Source organism: Theobroma cacao, chromosome 2 (assembly GCF_053813885.1).
Source record: "Theobroma cacao isolate CCN51 chromosome 2, ASM5381388v1, whole genome shotgun sequence".
Lineage (NCBI taxonomy): Eukaryota > Viridiplantae > Streptophyta > Magnoliopsida > Malvales > Malvaceae > Theobroma > Theobroma cacao.
In genome coordinates this window covers 10,210,419-10,233,354 of record NC_142640.1, presented here as the reverse complement: position 1 = coordinate 10,233,354, position 22,936 = coordinate 10,210,419, and the positions used below count along the sequence as shown (strand labels likewise).

Here is a 22,936-nt window from a genome sequence, read left to right as displayed (position 1 = left end):
ACCATTGCTCTTAACTGTAGTATTCATTTGTTAGTTGAAATGAAATCAGCAATCAAGTTTCATTTTAGCGTTAATGTCCACTGAAGTTGATCAAACTGAAGAGAAATTATATAAATATTCATTTGCTAATTGTGAAGGCCAGTTCTGCTGTGTGAAAGAATGAACTATATATCTTCTTGCATCAATCGAATTTTGCTTTGCCTTAGATTGTCAAGGGAAAAGAAAAGAAAATGGATAAGTAAAGTTCAATCATTCAGAGAGAGAGAGAGAACAGAGAAACAACGTTGAGAGCAGAAGTGATTATCCCCAAATTGCATCTCGGAATGCAACTTTGATATAGAATTTGACTATATATACAGTTTACATTATTTTGAAACAATCGTATATAAATATCTCTCATTTTTAGTCGTAGGAATAAGCAAATAGGCTCCAAAATCTCTTGAGAGCAAATCCATCTGAGGAAGAAACTTTTTCATGCGACAAAGTTCTCGTCAGGAGCACTCAGAAACCAGCTCTTCGGTCTACCATTTGCTTTTAATTTGTTCAATTGGGACCCCAGCAGCTCAAGTACATGACTTTCCTTAAGGATTCCTCTGCTTGCTTCGTCTTCTCATCTATTCCTTTGCTTGAAACCATTGCAGATGATGAAGAAGACAGCTTCTTGGTCTGAGAAATCGACCTGACATGATTCTTGGCATGGTGGTGCAGTGATCTCATGGTGTAGTTCCATCTGCAAAACCCCTGATCTTTTAAGCCTTCCACTGCTGCAATACTAGCTGCTACCCAAGCTCTGTTTGTTGAACTCATGTTTACCCTTGCAAAGACTTTTTTTTTTCTTTTTGGATGTGAATAAAAGTGCTAATGCTTTTCTGATGAAACAAGACAAAGACGCTTTCTTATATAGGGGTTGATGATGGGAAAACTGAAGGCTGTGGCTGTCACCACTTACCAGCTACCAGTGGTTTGGGTGTTGAAAATGGAAGAGCCAATGGTATTCACGATATTGCGTCACTGACCTTTCAGGAAAGTTGGCTTTATATAATAAATGTGAAACGCGCACGCGGTTTTCCCTTAAAAAATACAATTAAGCCCGGAGTTTTGGGATCAAAACCGCTCTGTTTTCTTGGAAGGGAAGGCTGAAAAGCATTAATCTACCTGCTTGTCAACTAAGGAATTATTTATCAAAACTTTGGCATATCTCAGCAGTGGAATTGTCTGAAAGCATATTCATTCGGAAGCGAAAAGGATAAGTTATTCTCCTACTTTATATTTATATGGATGCGTTTGGTAGGTAGGATTATCGAGAAGATATTATAAAATAAGATAAGTGGATTGAAATTAAATTATTTTATTTTATATTTATTGTGTTAAAGATTAAGAATAAAATGGGGTAATTTTATATCAGAGTATTTAATTTATTGTTTAATATTTGATTTTTCTGTTTAAAGAGTATGAGTTCGAATCTTTTTATTGAAACAAAAAATAATTTTTATCTTATATCATGTTTGATATGTGTAAAATTAAAGATAAATAAGATATTTTTAATAGTTAAATTACTATTCCTTAATGTAAATAAATTTCAATTTATAATTTTATAAGTATAAATATAATTTAATGTTTTTTGACCAAAATATATATAATTTAAATTTATATAACTATATTAATTTTTTTAAATGAATTAAATTTATCTAATTATATTTTTTTCTATTTTTTTCCTTTTCTTTTTCTCTTGCCTTCTCGTTCTTTCTTTTCTTCTTTTCTTCTCCCGTCGACCAAAGGCCAATTGCTAGTCGGCGAGGGTCAGATCTAGCCTTAGCCACTCCACCATGGCAGTTAAAGCCATTGGGGACGCAGAAGGGCAAAGGATCTCACTGCGCATGGGCCCCATGATTTGCGGCTTCCGACCTTGCTAAAGTAGGTGCAAAGAAGAGCTTTAGCCTCGTCGCCAACGTGAAAATTGATCAATATGAATATTTTGTAATATTGGATGATAAATAATATTTTAATTAATAATAATTAATTAATTATTAATAATAAATAATTTATTTAAATTAAAATAAAAATATAAAATTTTAATTAAATATGATAAAATAAAAAATTATTTAAATTTTTGAAAATAATTTAAAATTTTTTTAAATATGATATAAAAAATAGTAATCAATCAAATAATGACACTTGTCATCTCACCATTAGTTGAAGTTAATTTTTAGATGTAAGTTTTAGGGGTGAAATAAAAAATGTAAAAGCATTAATGATCCAACCCCATGGAACTAAAAAAATAATCCTCATTTTTTTATTGAAAGCAATTTATTAATAATAATAGAATTTTGAGTAAATTACTGTTTTATCACTCAATTATGCTACTTAACCTTTTGGTCACTTTGATATGAACATGCCACTAGATCAATGTATGGTGACAGAATGTCATTAACAAGTCCATCGTTTTTAACGTTTTAGTGAATAAAACAATAAAATTTATTAACATTAATAACTAAATATATTATTTTTTAAAATTGGGTTATCAGAATAAAGAAAATTTAAAAAAGTTAGGTAAGTAAAAAAGTAGTTTAGCCTATCATTTATTACTAGAGCCTAAGATTAACAAATGTAAAAAAAAGATTACCATTTTCGTGTTTTCCCTTGTTCCGTATGTTGCTTTTAAGCAGTCAAGCTTGATAGCATATTTGGTTGGGGGAATGGCTAAGCCATTCCCCCTTTATTCTCAAAGAATTTTTGTTCTTTTGTTTGGTTGAAAAATGATCTAAGGAATAGCCATTTCTATGGAATGGCTATTCTTCAAAATCTTTCAAAATCAAGGAATAGCTAATACCACCCTCCCCCATGGTATTAGCTATTCCATGGTTGAGGAATAAATTCAAAAATTAATAAAGATAAATATACCTCTTACAAGTTTGAAAATTTACAACTTTATTAGTATAAAATATTATTTTTCTCTCTCTCCTCTTTCTCTCACTTGATTCCAACTTTTAATAAAATATTAATATTAAATTATAAATAAAATATTAATATTTAAATTATCAATTATTAATAAAAGAAATTATAAATTATTCCTATTTAAAAACAAAATAAATTAAAAATAAATAAACATAATATCATTTAAATTAGATAAACAATATTAATAATTAAATCATCAATTATTAATATTTAAATAAATTACCAATTATTAATATTTAAAAAATAAAATAAAAAATTAATCATAATAAAATTTAAATTAAATAAAATATTAGTATTTAAATTATCTATTATTAATATTTTAAATAAATAATCAATTATTAATTTTCAAAAATAAAATAAAATAAAATAATTGATCATCATAATATTTAAATTAAATAAAATATTAATATTTTAAAATATAAATAAATATTAATATTGAAATTATCAATTATTAATATTTTAAATAAATTATCAATTATTAATATTTAAAAAATAAAATAAAATAAAAATTAATCCTAATAATATTTAAATTAAATAAATGTTAATATTTAAATAATTTATTATTAATATTTTAATTAAATTCTAGATTATTAATATTTAAAAATCTAATAAAAATAAATGTCACCTAAATAATAAATGGTGTTTTTGTCTTTTTATTTTCTATTTCTTTCTTATTCCAAAATTATTGTTACCAACCAAACACTACAATAAGTTATAATAATTATTCATGTTCTATTCTCTTTGTCATACCAAACTAAATAATAACTATTCTATTCTATTCTCACCTCATTCTATTCCCACATAATAACTATTCTATTCAATTCCTATCTATTTCGCCAACCAAACGTACCATGAATGTTTTACCTCCGGAATTGCTTTATTAAATAAACTTTTACCTTGACAAATGCATTTATGGTATTATGTGCTGAGCTGCCTACTAAAGGTAACAACGCAAAGCAAAAATCGCACGTACATAACGGAAGAAAAAAAAGGGTGCAACGAACTAGCTGGCTTTTGATTATCAGGAAAACTTGCAAATCCGTAAGCTGTCTTGGTTTTCTTAGCAAGGCATAATTCAAGTTTTTTCCACTCTTCCAACGTGAACAAAAGATTCGCAGCCCTTGGACAAGTTGATCCTATTCATTTTTCTTGAAATTGACCATAAATTCATTAGCATTTGGAATATGCAAAGCGACAGCGTCAACAGTGTCATGTATTCAATAATCATCTCTATTCATTTTTCTGGAATTTTCCACTACTAAGAAGTTAAGGATCTTCACAAGAGCTTTGAGCCACGTGGAGCCTCAATGTTTCGCAACGCGGATACCTCATCTGTTTGACACATGGGGCCGTAGAAGGTTTTCTCGGCCTTCTTCTTCGTTGATTCTTTCTCTTTGCTTCTTTTTTTTTTTTCATTTTTCTTTCTCTGTTTTTTTTCTCTCAGCCTTTCTCTTCTTCTTTGGTTTTTCCTTCTTGCTTTCTATTTGATGTTTTGGAAGCTTAAGAGAAAGGAGTTTCTTGCTTTCTTTTTTAGGGTTTTTTTTCTTTGTCTTAGGGTTTTTCTATGTCATTTTTCTTCTTTCCTTTTCGGATTTGTTTTTGCTGGTTTTTTTTTTCGTTTGGATGAGTCAGGTTTTCATTGGTGGTGCCTTTTAAACTTTTGTTTGGGATGCTATATTTTTCAATTTCTTATTCTTTTCATAAAATTTTTCGGGGCTTTCTTTTTGGATTTACCTATTTGATTAGTAGGATTTTCATTTTATTATATGATTTTATATTAAACTAATTGCAATTGTTAATTTCTCTTTGTTGGTAGGATTTAGAAATGGAGTAAATTAAGGTGAGTATTATTTTTTGTATTAATTTTAGAATATGATTGTTACCCGTTATATTTGTTGCTTTCATTTCTTTTATTTCTTAACTCAATTTTGTTTTGTCCGTTTTCAAGTGCTTTTTTTAACCTTTTTCTTTTCTTTTGTAAATGACTTATGGGCATTTTGCTCAGCAACATTATACATCTATTTTGTCAATTTTCCAACAATTGAGTAAAAAAACCGAATAAAAAAAAATATTGACTGTCCCGAACGTAGGACATGGGCATCACTCTAGTAATGCATAAAAATTAGCTTAATTAAGCCGTGTTACGTCTAAACTGTCTTCCTTATCCCTGTATATCAACATGCCCGCTACGTCTGATCAATCATATACCATGTAACCAACAAACAGAACAAACTAGTAGACAAAGAAATAAACAAGTTGACAAAATTGCTCTCTTTTATCTGATAAAACAGTTGCTTACCTATCTGTACAAGTTTCATATTTCCTCCTCATCTTGAAGGACTAGACTATAACGTACGTACTAGCTACAACCTCTACTTCAGTGCTTTGGTGTCAATAAGGACCCCAACAGCTCAAGTACATAACTTTCCTCAAAGAGTCGTCAGCCTGCTTTGTTTTTTTGCTAGAAGCCATTGCAGAAGAAGAAAGCTTCTTGGCCTGAGAGAATGATCTAACACTATTCTTGGCATGTTGGTTAAGGGACTTCATTGCGTGGTTGTGGTTTTTCAAAGCCTCAACAGCTCCAATACTTGCTGCAACAATCCACGCTTTGCTTCCTGCACTCCAATTCATCTTCAGTTCGACTTCAAAAATTTATTGTTTTTCCTACTCTTTTTCTTGTTTCTTGGCGGTCAATGTGTTGGCTTGATGTTTTGTATAACTGCACGCACGCTAAGAGAGGTATTAGGTACATATAGAGAGGTTGAGACGTTACGTGGTAACAGCCGGCGGTTTTGTTAAATCAGGAAAAAATTTTGTCCATAGTGATTCTTTATTGCTGCTGGAATTCGATACTACAAACACAGTGGTTTGAGCTTGAGAGTGGTTTACTAAAGTGGGGCGGGGCGTTATTCTACGTAACGTCAGTTCTTCAGAAATTGATGATGGTTATTGTTGACAAAAGACGGCCGCCCGCAAATTGTTTATTGCTTTTGGCTTTTCACTCAAAAACGTTGGCCGAACTTGGCTTCTTGCTGAGGGGACCCTGCTAGCGCTTTGAGAGCATGACATGCTAGCATGTATTTTGTGCTCTGAGTAACTGAGATATTGACAACTTGATGTGGTTTGTCATCATCATATATTCCTTCCTTAAAAGAATCAATAGAGCAATATAACGCATGGGCCATGGCAGCAGGCCGAGGAGAGAAGCCATTGATAAACTTACAGACAGAGAAGAGATGAGAGACAGGAAAGCAAGAGGAGAAGGAAGAAACTGCATTGTATTCCGTTGGATTGTTTGTGAAGAGTGAATTCTTCACCATATATAGTTTAAACAATGACTGAACAATTTCTGTATAAAAAGAGCTCCATCTAACCGTGATATATACATATGGATTAAATTCAACCAATCTAATTAAATCAGTATCCGCTGACTACGATTCAACAGCTCTTGTTTCAATTATTTGAAAAAATATCGCAATCAAATTACGAAGCAATGTGAAAATTAATTTTTTTTTTCAATTTAAGATAAAATTTTAACATATTTAATGCCAAAAAATCTTAACCAAAAAAATTATTATATCTTTGAACCTTGACGTTAAAATCAAGAGATAATCAAATTGAATACCTCTTACATCAAACTCAAATTGTTGCAAACCACAAACTATCCAAACGTAGAGCTTTCGATAGTAATCCACGTTGATGAAAATTGTGAACGACTCTAATAGAGAATAGAGCTGCTTGTGCTTACACGGACTAGTATTTGATCAAAATTAAATAAATGGCTATGACACGTGCGCAATTATCATCTTTGAGGGGGTGATGGGACCAAGCTAATAATTATTCATACAAATGTGAATCAAGGCGGTTAACGGTAGGAAGTAGCCCCTGGAATGCAACCAATTTTAGGAAGTGGCCCCTGTATTTAAGACTCAATTGGCTAGCGGATAGCCCTTTGTATCTCTAAATGCGGCCAGTCAAAAGGAAAGGTTTTCACCCTCCGTTCAAGCCGCCTATATATAAACTAACAACGCATTGTGCAGTGTAGGGAGCGAAAACACCGAGTTAGAGGCCATTCCAATAGAAGGTTCCATATAAAAGTTAGAGCCTTATAGTGTAGGTAGCATTAAGAATGAGTTTAAGGTACTTGAGCAGGATATGTGTGAGAGCACTTCAGGGGCTGAAAGACCATAGCTCTAAAGGGATCATGGGTAGAGCCAAGCCCAGTTCGGAACCTGGTAAGTCTTCTCAGTTCGGATGGGTCTCACGCACCAAGGAACCCGTTAAGCAAGTTGGCTTAGATGATAAACAGAAGCTAAGGGAAGCTGAAAAGGCTGAGAACATCATGCATCTCATCTGCTGGGGACCCGGTGTAATTTAGTCTCTCTCGTCTATATGCGAGACTGTCCGAGCCTTCTTTTCTTTTTCTTTTTATTTGAGTATTTATATTGAAATTTATTGGTATGTCTTTTAGATAAAAAGTTATGTCATATCGTGTGACATAGTATAATTATTAGATCGTAGGTGAGTTTTTTTATATGAATAGTTATGTTTTTTGATAAAATAACATATTGAAAAAATACTTCTAAATCCAAAAGTTATGAAACAACCATAAAAATACCACAACTCAAAAGTTTGGATATGAAAAGTTATATTTTCGTATTATAGCTCAAATATTATGTCTTATGATATGAATAGTTATCCTTTTATAAAGTAATTATTAAAACAATACTTTTATCTAAAAATTGTATCTTGCAAAATATAGAGATATCTTTAAAATAAGAAGTGCCTTAATAAAAGGGTTGAGAAGAGACACTTGCACATCTATATAAAGGATTTGTTGTTAAACATTTTGACACACCAAAAATAAATAAGATAAGAGCATAAATATCAAGAGTAAGAGAAGTGTTATATTCTTAAAATTTATATAAATACTTAAATTCCTATCAACTACCAAAGGAGTTCAAATTTCTTATAATCTATTTGTTATAGAAAGTAGGCTTTAAGGTTGAACAACTTTGCAAATCCTCGAGTGTATTTAAGGGTTTACTCTTGTAAAGTGCAAAGATGAAGTTAGACGTTAGTTTTATTGTATTTCTAAGACTATTTACATTAATTCTCTTTGCGTACTGAGTGGTAGGGGCAAAATAAGTCTTAAAGATTGCGTTAATTGAAAGGTTCGCCTTAAAGTCAATTTTGTTGATACCTTGAATTCCATCTAAGATTTGCACCAACAATTTTAAAACTCATCTTTAGTGGAATTGGAATTCAAAATGACTTCACTAAAAGAGATGGCTACTAACATTGTCAAGTTAATACGCTTTGAAGAAAAATCTATGGATGAGATTCATTTGTGGCAAAATGGTTCTACTTCAGATTATAAGATAAGTTTTCTTTCTTTACTTGATATGAATGGTAATATGTGTGATATGCATTGTAAACGCATATTAGTTGAAAAGAAGTATATTTTTACATTCATAAATGATCGTTTGGTCATGAATCAATTTCATGAGCTTGAATGCATGCTTAATAGCTTTAGGCAATATAATCTTAACATGGATAAAGTATTGTTGTGTCTTCTATAATTGATAAACTTCCCTTCCTCATGGAGAGACACTAAAAAAACTCTAAAATATAAGAAAGAAGGGATGTCTTTTGAGGACTTTGGTAATCATTTTCGAATAGAAGAAGATTATTGCAAACAAATAAAGTCAAGCAAGATAAAACAGAAAAAGATTCTAATGGAAAAAATCTTTGAGACTTCAAAGGTTAATGTGATGGAACACAAACTATTAAACAAGTCAATTTCGTACAACAAAAGAAAACATTCCGTTGGTATGAATGAAAAAATTCATAAGATCAAAAGGAACAAAAAGGGTCTATGTTTCCACTGTAACAAACTTGGACACTTAAAGGCGGAATGTAAACTTTTGAAATATAAGACACAAAGTGTGAACAACAAGAAGTTTGTTGTTATAGTTTCCGAGGTCAATCTTCTCCAAGATGATGGAGTATGGTGGATTGACATTGGTGCAACTAAGCATGTATGTAAGGACAAAAATTTCTTCAAGTGCTTAGAAGCGGTTAATGATGGAACTGTGTTGTACATGGGAAATTCTTCCATTACATAAGTGAAAAGAAAAGGCACCATGGAACTCATATTTACTTCTAGAAAAGTACTTGTACTAAACAATATCTATTATGTATCAGAAATTAGAAAGAACCTTGTGTCATGTGGCTTGTTGAATAAGTATTGATAATTTAATTTTATAGAATTATTTTAGTCCAATTTTGTTATTATATATTAGCTAAGTCCTTAATTTTTAATTATAATTTAGTTATTTTTATTCGTTTTTATAATTAGTTTATTTTTGAAGTGAGTTATTTTAATTTTATGTTTATTTCCTTTAATTTGGTTATTATTTATTAGTTTTTATGCTTTTGTAGGATTTAAGGAAATTGAGCTTAATTTTGGAAAGTAAGATGTTGAAAGACCCTAAAGTCTACTTGCATATGTTTTAGTTTTTTGATCATAACTCGCCTTACAGAACTCCAAATACTATGATTCTTGAACCATGGGCAAGTTAAGAGATATAGCTAAAACTTTCATGGTGATCACTTTGCTCAGTTCTTCCTCGAAGATAGAGAAAATTGCATCGAAAAATGGCTAGATGTATTGTTGTGGGAATGGTAATTTTAAGACTGACAATTGATGTTTGGCCCTCATTGCACTATTAAGCCCAATAATTAGAATTTTTAGGTTAATTTAGGGACTTATAGATTAAGTTTGTGAGTATAAATAGGATGTTCTTAAGAGATATTAGGTTAGATAACTTTTGGAGATTCAAGAAGCTAGAAGTTGAAGCTGAAACTTGGAGAGCAAGGCTGTAAATATTTACTTTGTTTTCTTCCTTAACTTTTATTTTTCTTGTTACTCTCAATGGTTGAATTTTATATAATTGTAGACACCTATAAAAAAAATATATATATATAATAAATAATAAAATAAACTAAAATATAAAAAAGTATATTAAAAAAAAAAAAAAACGCCCAGCCATCCCTTCAGCCATCCCTTCCCCATCCTGTCCCCAACCACCACGCACCAGGGGTTTTGGCCACCAACTCCCTGGTGCCAGAACCCCCTCGCCGGGTTGTCCAAATTTTTGGACAACTCGGCTCTTTAAAAGGGCACCTGCAAAAAAATCAAAGGGGGGGATAGACACACAAAAAAAAAATCCTAGATCTACCAGCAGCTACCTAGCCACAAAAAAAAAAAAAAAAATCAAAGAGGAGCACCTGCAAAAAAGCCAAAAAAAACTGAAACAAAAAAACCCAAGAATTAACCCCAAAAAAAAAAGCAAGCAAAAAAAAAAAAGAAGAAGAAGAGAGAGAGAGGTGAGAGGTCGGCAAAGGAGAAAGAAAGAAAGAAGAAGCCAACGGGGAGAAAAAGGAGAAGGGGAAGGAAAGGAAGAAAGAAGAAAAAGAAAAAGAAGAAGGGAGATCCGCAGGGAGAAAGGAGAGAAAGAGAAGGAGAAAGAAAGAAAGAAGAAGCCAACGGGGAGAAAAAGGAGAAGGGGAAGGAAAGGAAGAAAGAAGAAAAAGAAAAAAGAGAAGGGAGATCCGCAGGGAGAAAGGAGAGAAGGAGAAGGAGAAAGAAAGAAAGAAGAAGCCAACGGGGAGAAGAGGAAGAAGGAGAAAGAAAGGAAGAAAGAAGAAAAAGAAAAAAGAGAAGGGGGGCCCGCGGGGAGGGAGAAGAAAAGAAAGAGAAAAAGAAAAAAGAGAAAGAAAGGAAAGAAAGAAAAAAAAAAAGAGAAAGAAAGGAAATAAAGAAAAAAAAAAGAGAAAGAAAAGGAAAATAAAAAAGAAGACAAAGCAAGTTGACCAAGAAACAAGACAAGCAAAAAAAGTTGTGGGCTGTTGAATTCATCTGGGTTTCGTGGGACTCAAAATTAGGTAAGTTTGACATTTTTTGTTATTTGGGTTATTATATTATTAGTATTAATTTTATTAGCATTCAATATAGTTTTTACAAAAATTATAAATGTATTTATAAAATAATAAATAAGAAAAGATATATTTAAGAAATCAAATAAATAATTAAATTATGACTGTCTTGTTCATAAATACACTCCGAGCTCCATTCTATGAGCGCTTGATCGGCAATGCCACAAAAAACTTTGCAGATTTGGTCTTATCGGGAGAAATAATAGAAGGAGCTATCAAAAGTGGAAAAATTGAAGGGCATGAAGTTGCCAGCTCAAAGAAAGGGAGTACGCCCAAGAAGAAAGAAGGGGATGTGCAAGCAGTCGCTCACGACAGCCAACAAGCCCACAACTTTAACCCATATTACCCGTACCCTCCATACCAACCCTTCTATTCGAACATAGGCAACATCGCACAAAACCCATATGTGTACCAACCTGTCTCGCAACCAACATTTCAAACCAATGTTCTTCCACAAACTCCACCACCAAGACCGGTAGCTTTAACCAATAATCCTAGCCATGGTCAAAGAGGACCTAAAGCTACCCTAGAAAGACCAAAGTTTGATCCTATTCCAGTCCCTTACACTACATTGCTGCCACAACTCATAGAAAATCGACTCCTTGCTCGAACCCCTTTAGAACCACTCCGACCACCTTTCCCGAAATGGTATGACCCGAATGCCCATTGTGATTACCATTTTGGAATTCAAGGGCACTCAACCGAGAATTGTACTGCTTTAAAACATAAAGTTCAAGCGCTCATTAAGGCAGGACTTTTAAATTTTGCCAAAAAAGACAGTTCGGGTGTTGATGGGAACCCGTTACCTAATCATGGAAGACTGACTGTGAATGCCATACATGAAGGGATGATTCGAAGAGTGAAAAAGAGTATTGATGAGATTCGAACGCCAATGGATAAAGTGTTTGAGGCGTTGTTCAAGATAAATGCCATCACTCCAGAACCCATCGACACAAAGGAATTGGGGCATGATCTCGCTCATTCTTGCAAATTTCATATGGGGGTAATTGGGCATTCTATTCAAAATTGTGATAGCTTTCTTGGTAAGTTGCAAGAATTGATGAATTCATCGGTAATTGAGTTTTATGAAGAAGCCGAAGAGAATCTGGTCGGAACCATAAATGGAGACACCCCAGCTGAAGTGGCATCGAGTTCATTCGGGGCACACAAACCTAAACCTCTCACCATCTTCTATGAAGAAAATAGAAGCCCGATGAATGATACATCCCCTACTATGATCAGGAGTGGTATTACCATCGAAGTCTCCAGCCCATTCCCTTACAAGAGCGATAAGGCTGTCCCATGGAATTATGAGTGTAATATTTTGGGCACAACTTCATCCGCCCCCTAAGCATCTTCTGAAGATCTAACTGGTGTGGGGGGTATAACGCGAAGTGGGCGATGTTATTCCCCCGAGATAACGGAATGATTTGGAAAAGGGAAACCAGCACAGGGAGAGGGAGGCCTAAAGAAAGCAGATACCTTTTCCAAAGACCAAGTTGAAGAATCTGTAGCGACTCCGAACAATGAGGTCAAAAATCCTGTTATCGAGAAAGAAGCGGGTGAATTTATCAAGTTTATCAAGCACAGTGAATACAGCGTGGTAGAACAATTAACCAAGATGCCCGCTCGCATCTCGTTGTTGTCCTTACTGTTGAATTCGGAAGCACACAGGAACGCGCTGCTCAAAGTCTTGAACCAAGCTTATGTGGCACAAGATATATCAGTTGAAAAGTTAGACCACATCGTGGGGAACATTACAGTGGGGAACTTCATTGCCTTTAATGATGAAGAAATACCATCGGGTGGTCGAGGAAGTAACAAAGCGCTGCACATTACCATCAAATGCAAGGACTATGCCGTACCTAGGATTTTGGTCGATAATGGTTCAGCTTTAAATGTCATGCCTCGCTCTACTTTAACCAAGTTGCCAGTAGATGTGTAGTATATGAGAACCAGTCGCATGGTTGTAAGGGCTTTCGATGGGACCACAAGGGATGTGGTAGGGGACATTGAACTACCGATAAAAATTGGCCCTTGCATTTTTGAGGTTCAATTTCAAGTCATGGACATTGCCCCGTCCTACAATTGCTTGTTAAGGCGTCCATGGATTCATATGGCTGGAGCCATACCATATTCCCTTCATCAAAAAGTTAAATTCATAGCTGAAGGCCAACTGATAAGTGTATGTGCGGAGGAAGACATATTGGCTATTCAGCCATCATCTGCTCCCTATGTAGAGGCAACAGAAGAAGTCCCAAAATGCTCTTTCAGATCTTTTGAATTTGTTAATGCTACTTATGTGGGGGAAAGAAAAGTGATACCGGCCCTTCGTTTGTCAGTAGCCACTAAAATGGGAGTTAAGCAGACTGTGGGTAAAGGATGCAGTGTCGGTTTGGGGTTAGGAAAGAATTTACAAGGTATTAACCGTCCTCTGACTCCAATGAAGAATGAAGAAAGGTTTAGTTTGGGGTACAAGCCTACCAAAGAAGAGAGAAGGAAACTGACAGCTCAAAAGAAGATTAAAAGGATGGCTCAACTTGAGGGAAAGGAAGAAGAATTCGGGGCACGGACAATCCCACACCTATATGAGACTTTTCGCTCTGCAGGTTTCATTCATCCCGAAGCACCACCAAAGGTCAATCAGATTTTACGGATATTTGATGAGCTATCAATCCATATGATCGGAGATGAAGAATCTCACGAGAAGATCCCTATGGTGTATCCAGTACGACCAGGAGAGGAGTTAAGCAATTGGGCAGCCATGGAATTGCCCATCATCTTTAAGTCTTCCGAAATGTAATGAACAATTTTATCTAAATGCCTATGCCCAAGGGTGTTAAGAGTAATTTCCTGTTTAAGTAGGGCTTTCTGTTACCTTCATCATTTGAATAAATGACAATGCATAATGTGTTTCATAATTCATTAATCTTTTTGCATATTTCCTTTCATCTATTCTTTTAGCCAATAAATACTTGCCCATACACCCGTCCAACTTTACCCGTTTGCAGGTCTTTAAATAATGAACACGAAGACAATCTAGACAACGATTTGAATATCGATTTTGAGATGATTCCGAACATTGATGAATTGAAAAATGAAGAGGAGGTGGCTGACTATAGCTTACCCCCTGATTTGTCGAGAATGTTGGAACAGGAGGAAAAGGAGATTTTACCTCATCAAGAACTCACAGAAATGATTAACCTCGGAAATGGGGAAGAGAAGAAAGAGGTTAAGATTGGCACCTCGCTGTCATCTGATGAACGGCAGAAGCTAGAAGAACTGTTCCGTGAATATGTGGACGTGTTTGCGTGGTCATATCAGGACATGCCAGGTCTTGATACTGACATTATTGTCCACAGGTTACCTATGGGACCAGATTGCAAGCCTATTAAACAGAAGTTGAGAAAGATGAAGCCAGAAATGTTGCTGAAGATTAAAGAGGAAGTAAAAAAACAATTCGATGCTGGATTTTTAGAGGTGGCTAAGTACCCTGAATGGGTGGCTAATATAGTTCCAGTTCCTAAGAAGGATGGAAAAGTTCGAATGTGCATCGATTATAGGGATTTGAACAGAGCAAGTTCGAAGGATAGCTTCCCTTTGCCACATATTGATACTCTTGTGGACAACACAGCAAAACATGCTTTGTTCTCATTCATGGATGGCTTTTCTGGTTACAATCAGATTAAGATGGCACCCGAAGATATGGAAAAAACAACGTTCGTGACCATGTGGGGAATGTTTTGTTACAAAGTAATGCTATTTGGATTGAAGAATGCAGGCGCCACCTACCAAAGGGCAATGGTAGCTTTGTTCCACGATATGATGCATAAAGAGATAGAGGTATATGTGGATGACATGATTGCAAAATCTCATACAGAAAGGGATCATACTGTCAATCTCAAGAAACTGTTCGAGAGATTGCGGAAGTTCCAGCTCAAGTTGAATCCTGCAAAATGCACTTTTGGTGTAACTTCTGGGAAATTGTTGGGGTTTATAGTAAGTGAAAAAGGAATTGAAGTGGACCCGGATAAAATACGAGCTATTCAAGAGCTACCACCTCCCAAAACGCAAAAAGAAGTGAGAGGATTTTTAGGGAGGTTGAATTACATTGCTCGATTTATATCTCAACTCACCTGCAAATGTGATCCAATCTTCAAGCTGCTCCGGAAACGAGACCCAGGAGAGTGGAATGAAGAATGTCAAATAGCCTTTGATAAAATCAAAGAATATCTCACAAATCCACCGGTGTTGGTGCCACCGACGGTTGAAAAACCTCTTATTTTGTATTTGACTGTGAACAAGAATTCAATGGGATGTGTGTTGGGACAACATGATGAAAATGGGAAGAAAGAACGAGCCGTATATTACTTGAGCAAGAAATTCATGGAGTATGAATCCAAATATTCTGCGCTCGAAAAGATGTGTTGTGCGCTAGCATGGACCGCTCAGAGGCTCCGACAGTATATGTTGTATCACACAACATGGTTGGTGGTGAAATTAGATCCCATCAAGTATATTTTTGAAAAACCCTGCTTGTCTGGAAGAATAGCTCGATGGCAAGTGCTATTGTCTGAGTATGACATTGTGTATGTGTCTCAAAAATCAATCAAAGGGAGTGCCATCGTCGATTTCCTTGCAGATCGAGCTAATGAAGATTATGAATCTGTAAGTTTCGATTTTCCAGATGAAGATTTGATGGCTGTCTTGCATGTAGAAGAGGTTGGTCCCAATGAACTTAATCCATGGAAGGTGTATTTTGATGGAGCATCCAATGCTTTGGGGCACGGAATTGGGGCAGTATTGATTTCTCCGAACGGAAAGTACTATCCAGCCACGGCGAGATTGAATTTCAATTGTACTAAGAATATGGCGGAGTATGAGGCGTTGGTAATGGGATTACAAGCAGCAATTGAGATGAAGGCTGACGCGATAGATGTTTACGGAGATTCGACTTTAGTGATATGTCAAATGAGAGGCGAATGGGAAACTAAAGATTCTAAACTAGTTCCATATAAAAAGCTGGTTACAGAATTAAGCAAACAGTTCAAAGAAATCAGCTTCAACCATTTGCCTCGAGAAGAGAATCAGATTGCTGATGCCTTGGCCACCCTCGCAGCGATGTTCAAAATAAAAGAGGCGGCTGATGTACGCCCTTTTGATTTAGAAGTCCGTGAAGTCTCCGCACACTGCTTGAATGTTGAAGAAGAGGCTGATGGTAAGCCGTGATATCATGATATCATGCAATACATCAAGCACCAGGCATATCTTGAGAATGTCACGGACAATGACAAATGAACTCTTAGAAGATTAGCAATGGGTTTATTCCTTAGTGGAGAAGTGCTCTACAAAAGGAGTCGAGATCAAGTACTCTTGAGATGTGTGGATGTTGCGGAAGCCAACAAAATAATGAAAGAAGTCCACGAAGGAACTTGTGGAGCTCATGCTAATGGACATATGTTGGCTAGACAAATTATGAGAGCTGGTTACTATTGGTTGACATTAGAATCAGACTGCATAAACTTTGCTCAAAAATGCCACAAGTGTCAAGTATACGCTGATAGAATCCATGCTTCACCAGCCCTATTGCATGTTTTCACAGCACCTTGGCCATTTTCAATGTGGGGAATGGATGTGATTGGACTTATTACGCCAAAAGCCTCTAATGGACATCGATTCATATTGGTGGCCATTGATTATTTCACGAAATGGGTAGAAGCAGCTTCCTATGCTAATGTGACACAAAAAGTGGTGTGTAAGTTCATCCAAAAGGAGGTCATATGTCGGTATGGGCTTCCAGAAAGGATCATTACGGATAACGCAAGCAATTTGAATGGTGCGATGGTGAAGGATGTTTGCGCTAAATTTAAGATCAAGCATCATAACTCGACAACTTACCGTCCGAAGATGAACGGAGCGGTAGAGGCAGCCAACAAAAACATCAAGAAGATTGTCGAAAAGATGACTGAAGTTTATAAAGACTGGCATGAGAAACTTCCTTTTGCCTTACATGCATATCGAACTTTTGTGCGTACCTCCACGGGGGCAACTCCGTACTCATTAGTATACGGTGCAGAAGCAGTGCTACCTGTTGAAGTAGAAATTCCATCATTGAGGGTGTTGATGGAAACAGAATTGGAAGATGCTGAGTGGGTCCGCTCTCGCTACGAACAGTTGAATCTGATTGAGGAGAAAAGGCTGGCGGCTCTTTGTCATGGTCAGATGTACCAACGAAGGATGATGCGAGCATACGAGAAAAAAGTTCATCCCAGGCAGTTCCGAGAAGGAGAGTTGGTTCTCAAGAGAATACTCCCTAATCAAACTGATTTTCGGGGAAAATGGATGCCGAATTGGGAAGGGCCATACGTGGTAAAGAAGGCTTTTTCAGGAGGAGCTTTGATTTTGGCTGACATGGATGGGGGAGATCTGCCTAATCCAATAAACGCGGATGCGATGAAGAAGTACTATGCTTAAAAAAAAAAAAAACAGAAGGGGTTCGTGCTGAAAACCCGAAAAGGGCAGCTCGTACCTAAAGGAGGGGGTTCGTGCTGAAAACCCGAAAAGGGCAGCTCGTACCTAAGGGAGGAGGCTCATGCCGAAAACCCGAAAAAGGGGGGGCTTGAGGCCGAAAAACAGGAAGATAGAATGGAATTTGGGGATGTCGGCCTAAAGATTGAGGTAGAAATACACCATGGATGGAGCTCCGCAATTTCACAAAGTAGGGGAAGTTAAGGAATCTGCAACCTACAGATTTGCTCAAAGCATCAATCAAGGACAATTCTTGAAGTCGAATATCAGATTGTTTTCTCTTAGTGGTCTGAGTGTTCATTATTTAAAAGATCTAATGTTTGCCCTGTAAATTCTGTTTACCTTGAACTATTTGATTCCTCATATATGAAGTTCTTCTTCGCCTCTTTATTTTAACTCTTTCGTTATTTACCATCCCATGATTCACATAGTGATTGTCATAGAAATGAATGATAATTGGTAAAAGAAATAAACTAATTAAGCAAGAAATTACACTCATTGTTCAGTAAAAGACTTAATGATGAAAAAAGGAATGGCAAAGCCCTGAACCAAAGGCAAAGTCAGATGTCAAAAGAGATGGTACTTAAGGGAAAATTTGGAGTTACCTGAATTCTACAAGATGAAAGAAAACAGGCAAAGAAGATCGAAAGTGGCAGTGAAAAATCGGATGAAGCAAAAGAAAGGTTTTGGAACCTTAATGAATCATAAACATGAAAAACGTTTCATCATGTCAATCATGCATACATGCTTAGCCATGCACTCGACAAGAATCAAAATTAATTCATGTCCCAAGCTTTGAGGGTCGAAATTCACTCGACCTAAAATGTTGAGATTATAAAATTTCAATGGAAGGATTTGAGTCTTTTCATTTTATGTTAATCCAATTAAGTTAGTATTAAAGAATTTAAATCGAACTTGTTGTGAGATAGGTCGAGCCTAAATTAAGTTTGGGAATTTCAATTTTTAGATCGAACCTGTTGTGAGATAGGTCGAGCCTAGATTAAGTCTAGAAATTTCAATTTTTAGATCGAACCTGTTGTGAGATAGGTCGAGCCTAGATTAAGTCTAGGAATTTTAATTTTGTTTAAATCGAACCTGTTGTGAGATAGGTCGAGCCTAGATTAAGTCTAAGAATTTTAATTTTGTTCAAATCGAACCTGTTGTGAGATAGGTCGAGCCAAGATTAAGTCTAAGAATTTTAATTGAATTTGTTCTAACATGGGTCAAGCCCAGATCAAGTCTAGAAATTTCATTTTTGTTTAAAATCGAACTTATTTTGAGATAAATCGATTCTAGATCGATTTGATTAAACCAACTGGCTTCGAGATAAGCCAAATGTGGTGTCTACGTCTTTGCACTATCCTTGATTCTCAAGAATGTACAAAGAGGGGCAACTGTAGACACCTATAAAATATATATATATAATAAATAATAAAATAAACTAAAATATAAAAAAGTATATTAAAAAAAAAAAAGGGATGGCTGGGCGTACGCCCAGCCATCCCTTCCCCATCCTGTCCCCAACCACCACGCACCAGGGGTTCTGGCCACCAACTCCCTGGTGCCAGAACCCCCTCGCCGGGTTGTCCAAATTTTTGGACAACCCGGCTCTTTAAAAGGGCACCTGCAAAAAAATCAAAGGGGGGGATAGACACACAAAAAAAAAAATTCTAGATCTACCAGCAGCTACCTAGCCACACAAAAAAAAAAAAAAATCAAAGAGGAGCACCTGCAAAAAAGCCAAAAAAAACACTGAAACAAAAAAACCCAAGAATTAACCCAAAAAAAAAAAGCAAGCAAAAAAAAAAAAGAAAAAGAAGAGAGAGAGAGGTGAGAGGTCGGCAAAGGAGAAAGAAAGAAAGAAGAAGCCAACGGGGAGAAGAAGGAGAAGGGGAAGGAAAGGAAGAAAGAAGAAAAAGAAAAAAGAGAAGGGAGATCCGCAGGGAGAAAGAAGAGAAAGAGAAGGAGAAAGAAAGAAAGAAGAAGCCAACGGGGAGAAAAGGAAGAAGGAGAAAGAAAGGAAGAAAGAAGAAAAAGAAAAAAGAGAAAGGGGGCCCGCGGGGAGGGAGAAGAAAAGAAAGAGAAAAAGAAAAAAGAGAAAGAAAGGAAAGAAAGAAAAAAAAAGAGAAAGAAAGGAAAGAAAGAAAAAAAAAAGAGAAAGAAAAGGAAAATAAAAAAGAAGACAAAGCAAGTTGACCAAGAAACAAGACAAGCAAAAAAAGTTGTGGGCTTTTGAATTCATCTGGGTTTCGTCGGACTCAAAATTAGGTAAATTTGGCATTTTTTGTTATTTGGGTTATTATATTATTAGTATTAATTTTATTAGCATTCAATATAGTTTTTACAAAAATTATAAATGTATTTATAAAATAATAAATAAGAAAAGATATATTTAAGAAATCAAATAAATAATTAAATAATAATAATAACGATAACAAGAGTAAGTAAATGGGAAGAATAAAATAAAAAAAGAAGAAAGAAATAGTTATATTATAAATATATTTAGATAGTTGTAAATATAATATACATACAAAAATACATGATACAAATATAAAAAATATATATATAAAAAAATGAATGAAAAAATGATTATTGAAGAAATTCCACTTAAGAAAGGCAAAGAGTTGCTTTTTTTTTAAGTGAATTTTTTTGGGATGCAAAGTTCGAGACGGATTTTCACCGAAGCGTCGGGATAAATCCGAACTCTAAACTCTAATACCCGTTAAGTCAAATAGTTGTTGTTAAAAAATAATATATATAAAATTTTTTTTATAATGTTGCATTTGAATTTAAGTTAATAATATTAGTTAATTAGCTTAAATAAATATTACTAAATAAAGTTAATTTAATCGTTTGGAGAAATTAATTAATTGTTTATTTGATAAGTTATATAATCAAGTTAAACGTTAACCAACAATGTTAATTAAAAGATATGGATTTAAATAAAAAAATAAAAAAAATAATAAAATAAATAAATAATTCATGAAAAAAATGACAAAATAAATGTATAAATAAGGTGATAAATTATTAAACACACAATTGGATGAATTACCAACCAACTAATTAATAAACGCGTGCATGTAGATATCATCATTTTATCTTGTCATAGCATGCCACATTTATCTTGTAAATGGTGCGGGAGTCCCGATGATGGGATTTCCCCGAGGAGCTTATAGAGACGAGTTCTTCCGGGGATATCTCTAGGTTAGGAGAATTTCGAGACTTGACCAAAGCGTTGGGATGGTCTTCGAATAATTTTCCAATAAAAGATTACCGACTCCATTATTTAAAATAAACAAGTCATGACATCATTTTACGCTCACATTATGTGCATACGTAAAGCCAAATAAAAAACTCAGTCTGTCAATTTAATAAAAATTTAATTAATAAAGTAGGGATTAAATTAAGAAAAGGCTATATTAAGATAACTTAAGATTAAATGGTACCGTTCGTGGAACGGACGCCACGGAGGTGCTAACCCTTCTCTGTGCGTAACCGCACTCCCGAACCCATCTCTAAAAATGTAGACCAGTTCTCGTTCTTTCGACGGACCTAAAATTAATTTAGGACTTCGTCAATTAAGAATCGGGTTAATAGGTGACCAATCACACCTTAGATAAAAAAAGATTGGTGGCGGTTCCCACACCGATTTTAATTTTCGCCCGCGTCTGGCGGACGGGTTCCCAGACCCGCACGTTGCGACAATAATGTTATTTATTTTTGCAATTATGTGTAGTTGATTTTCTTTTTCTAAGAATGCAATTGAACTCACATGTAATCTAAATTTTTAATCTCTTTCTTGCTTATCTTTAATAGGATTTGAATTGTTTATTCTAATTTATTTTTAATGCTTTTGATTGCCTGATCACTAATTAAATTGATTTAAGAACCTAAACAAACTTGATAATGGAAGTTTAGTGTAAACTAAAATTGGGATAACATAAGATCATATTAATTGATTTGTGTATAGGATAGAGATATACTTATTGGTCATATGTAGCCAAATTAGAGCCTGAACTTAATGAATCTATTTTAATTTTAATTCACATAGGGATATAATGTTTTGGTTAAAATAGATATTTTTATAAGACGAGTCGGGAGATCTTTATAAATAATTTAGGACTCTAGGTTAACAGTTCAACCCATTGAAATAAGTTAAGGAAGAAATGTAAGATTTAGATGAAGTGTAAGAGATATTGTAATCCTAGGCTTGTTTAATTTGATTTTTACTCAAGTTATTATTACCTTGATTTTTCTTTTTAGTTTAAATTTTGGTTAATTAGCTTTAGTTAATTAATTAATTTTGATTGTTTGGATAAGATTAAAATGTTATAATTTTAATACTTAATAAAATTTTAGATCAATTCTACGTGGGATCGATACTCTACTTGCTTATATACCATCTTTTCAATACATATACTTGCATAGGTAGAAATTTAACTAACAAGTATGGCTTCAAATTAAAATATAAGACGAATAAGTTCATCCTTACATAAGGTAGACAACATGTGAGAAGTGGATACTTATATAAAGACATGTGCAAGCTTAATATTAATAAAAATGTTACTAGTTCTACTTATATTGATGCCTCATTTAATGTTCATGATAGTAAAGTAGTATTGTCTAATCTATGGCATAATAGATTAAGTTATGTCCATTATAGAAAATGGCATGATATGACTAACTTAGAGTTGATACCTAATATTGATGAAAATAATGATATGTGCAAGACATGCATGGTTTCTAAAATCATAAGAAGCTTATTTCCTAAGATAGAAAGAAACTCCAAATTGCTTGCATTAATATATTCTGATGTTTGTGACATGTATAGTACTTCATCTATAGGTAGAAAAAGTACTTCGTAACATATATAAATGACTTTTCTAGATTTTGCTATGTTTACTTATTGCATGCTAAATATGAAGTAATGGAGAAGTTTAGAATCTATAAAAATGAAATTGAATTGCATTATGAATTGCTTATCAAATGTTTACGAAATGATAAAGGAGGTGAATATTATGATCCCAAGTATTTTGAGTCCATTGGTATTCTTCATGAGATTATAGCTCCACACGCATCGAAACAAAATTGTGTAGTAGAATGTAAGAATTGAGTTCTTACGAAAATGGTCAATGGTTTGCTTTCTAATTCAAGTTTGGGAAAGGGGCGAAGTGCGAAATCCCACCTTTGAATGAATAATGATAAATAAGAAATCCTTAGGTGAGCAAGTAATTGACGTGTTTTGAGCATTTGAACTGGGTTTTAAACTTGCAAAAGTTCATGATTTGATGTATAAAGATGGTTTGTAAAGTTTGGGTGGAAAAAGAATCCAAATGAACAAGTTTTAGAGCTTATTTTTATTTATTAAAGTCTATTTATCGATAGATCTTATTTATCTATCGCTCCTTATCTATTGATAAATGTTCTTCGTTAGAACCAAAAAATGATTTTG

At 34.4% G+C, this 22,936-nt stretch overlaps 2 protein-coding genes across 2 annotated transcripts; both read right to left on the bottom strand.

The window, feature by feature from the left end:
* Window positions 1-300: 300 nt before the first annotated feature.
* On the bottom strand, window positions 301-1,001 carry LOC18608619 (uncharacterized). Its single transcript, XM_007043407.3, has one exon. It carries the CDS (start codon window positions 805-807, stop codon window positions 544-546), a length of 264 nt encoding a protein of 87 aa, XP_007043469.3. The 5' UTR covers window positions 808-1,001; the 3' UTR covers window positions 301-543.
* A 4,202-nt stretch (window positions 1,002-5,203) lies between these two features.
* LOC18608618 (uncharacterized) lies at window positions 5,204-5,685 on the bottom strand. Its single transcript, XM_007043406.3, has one exon. The coding sequence runs from the start codon at window positions 5,584-5,586 to the stop codon at window positions 5,347-5,349; it is 240 nt and encodes a 79-aa protein (XP_007043468.1). The 5' UTR covers window positions 5,587-5,685; the 3' UTR covers window positions 5,204-5,346.
* Window positions 5,686-22,936: the final 17,251 nt, after the last annotated feature.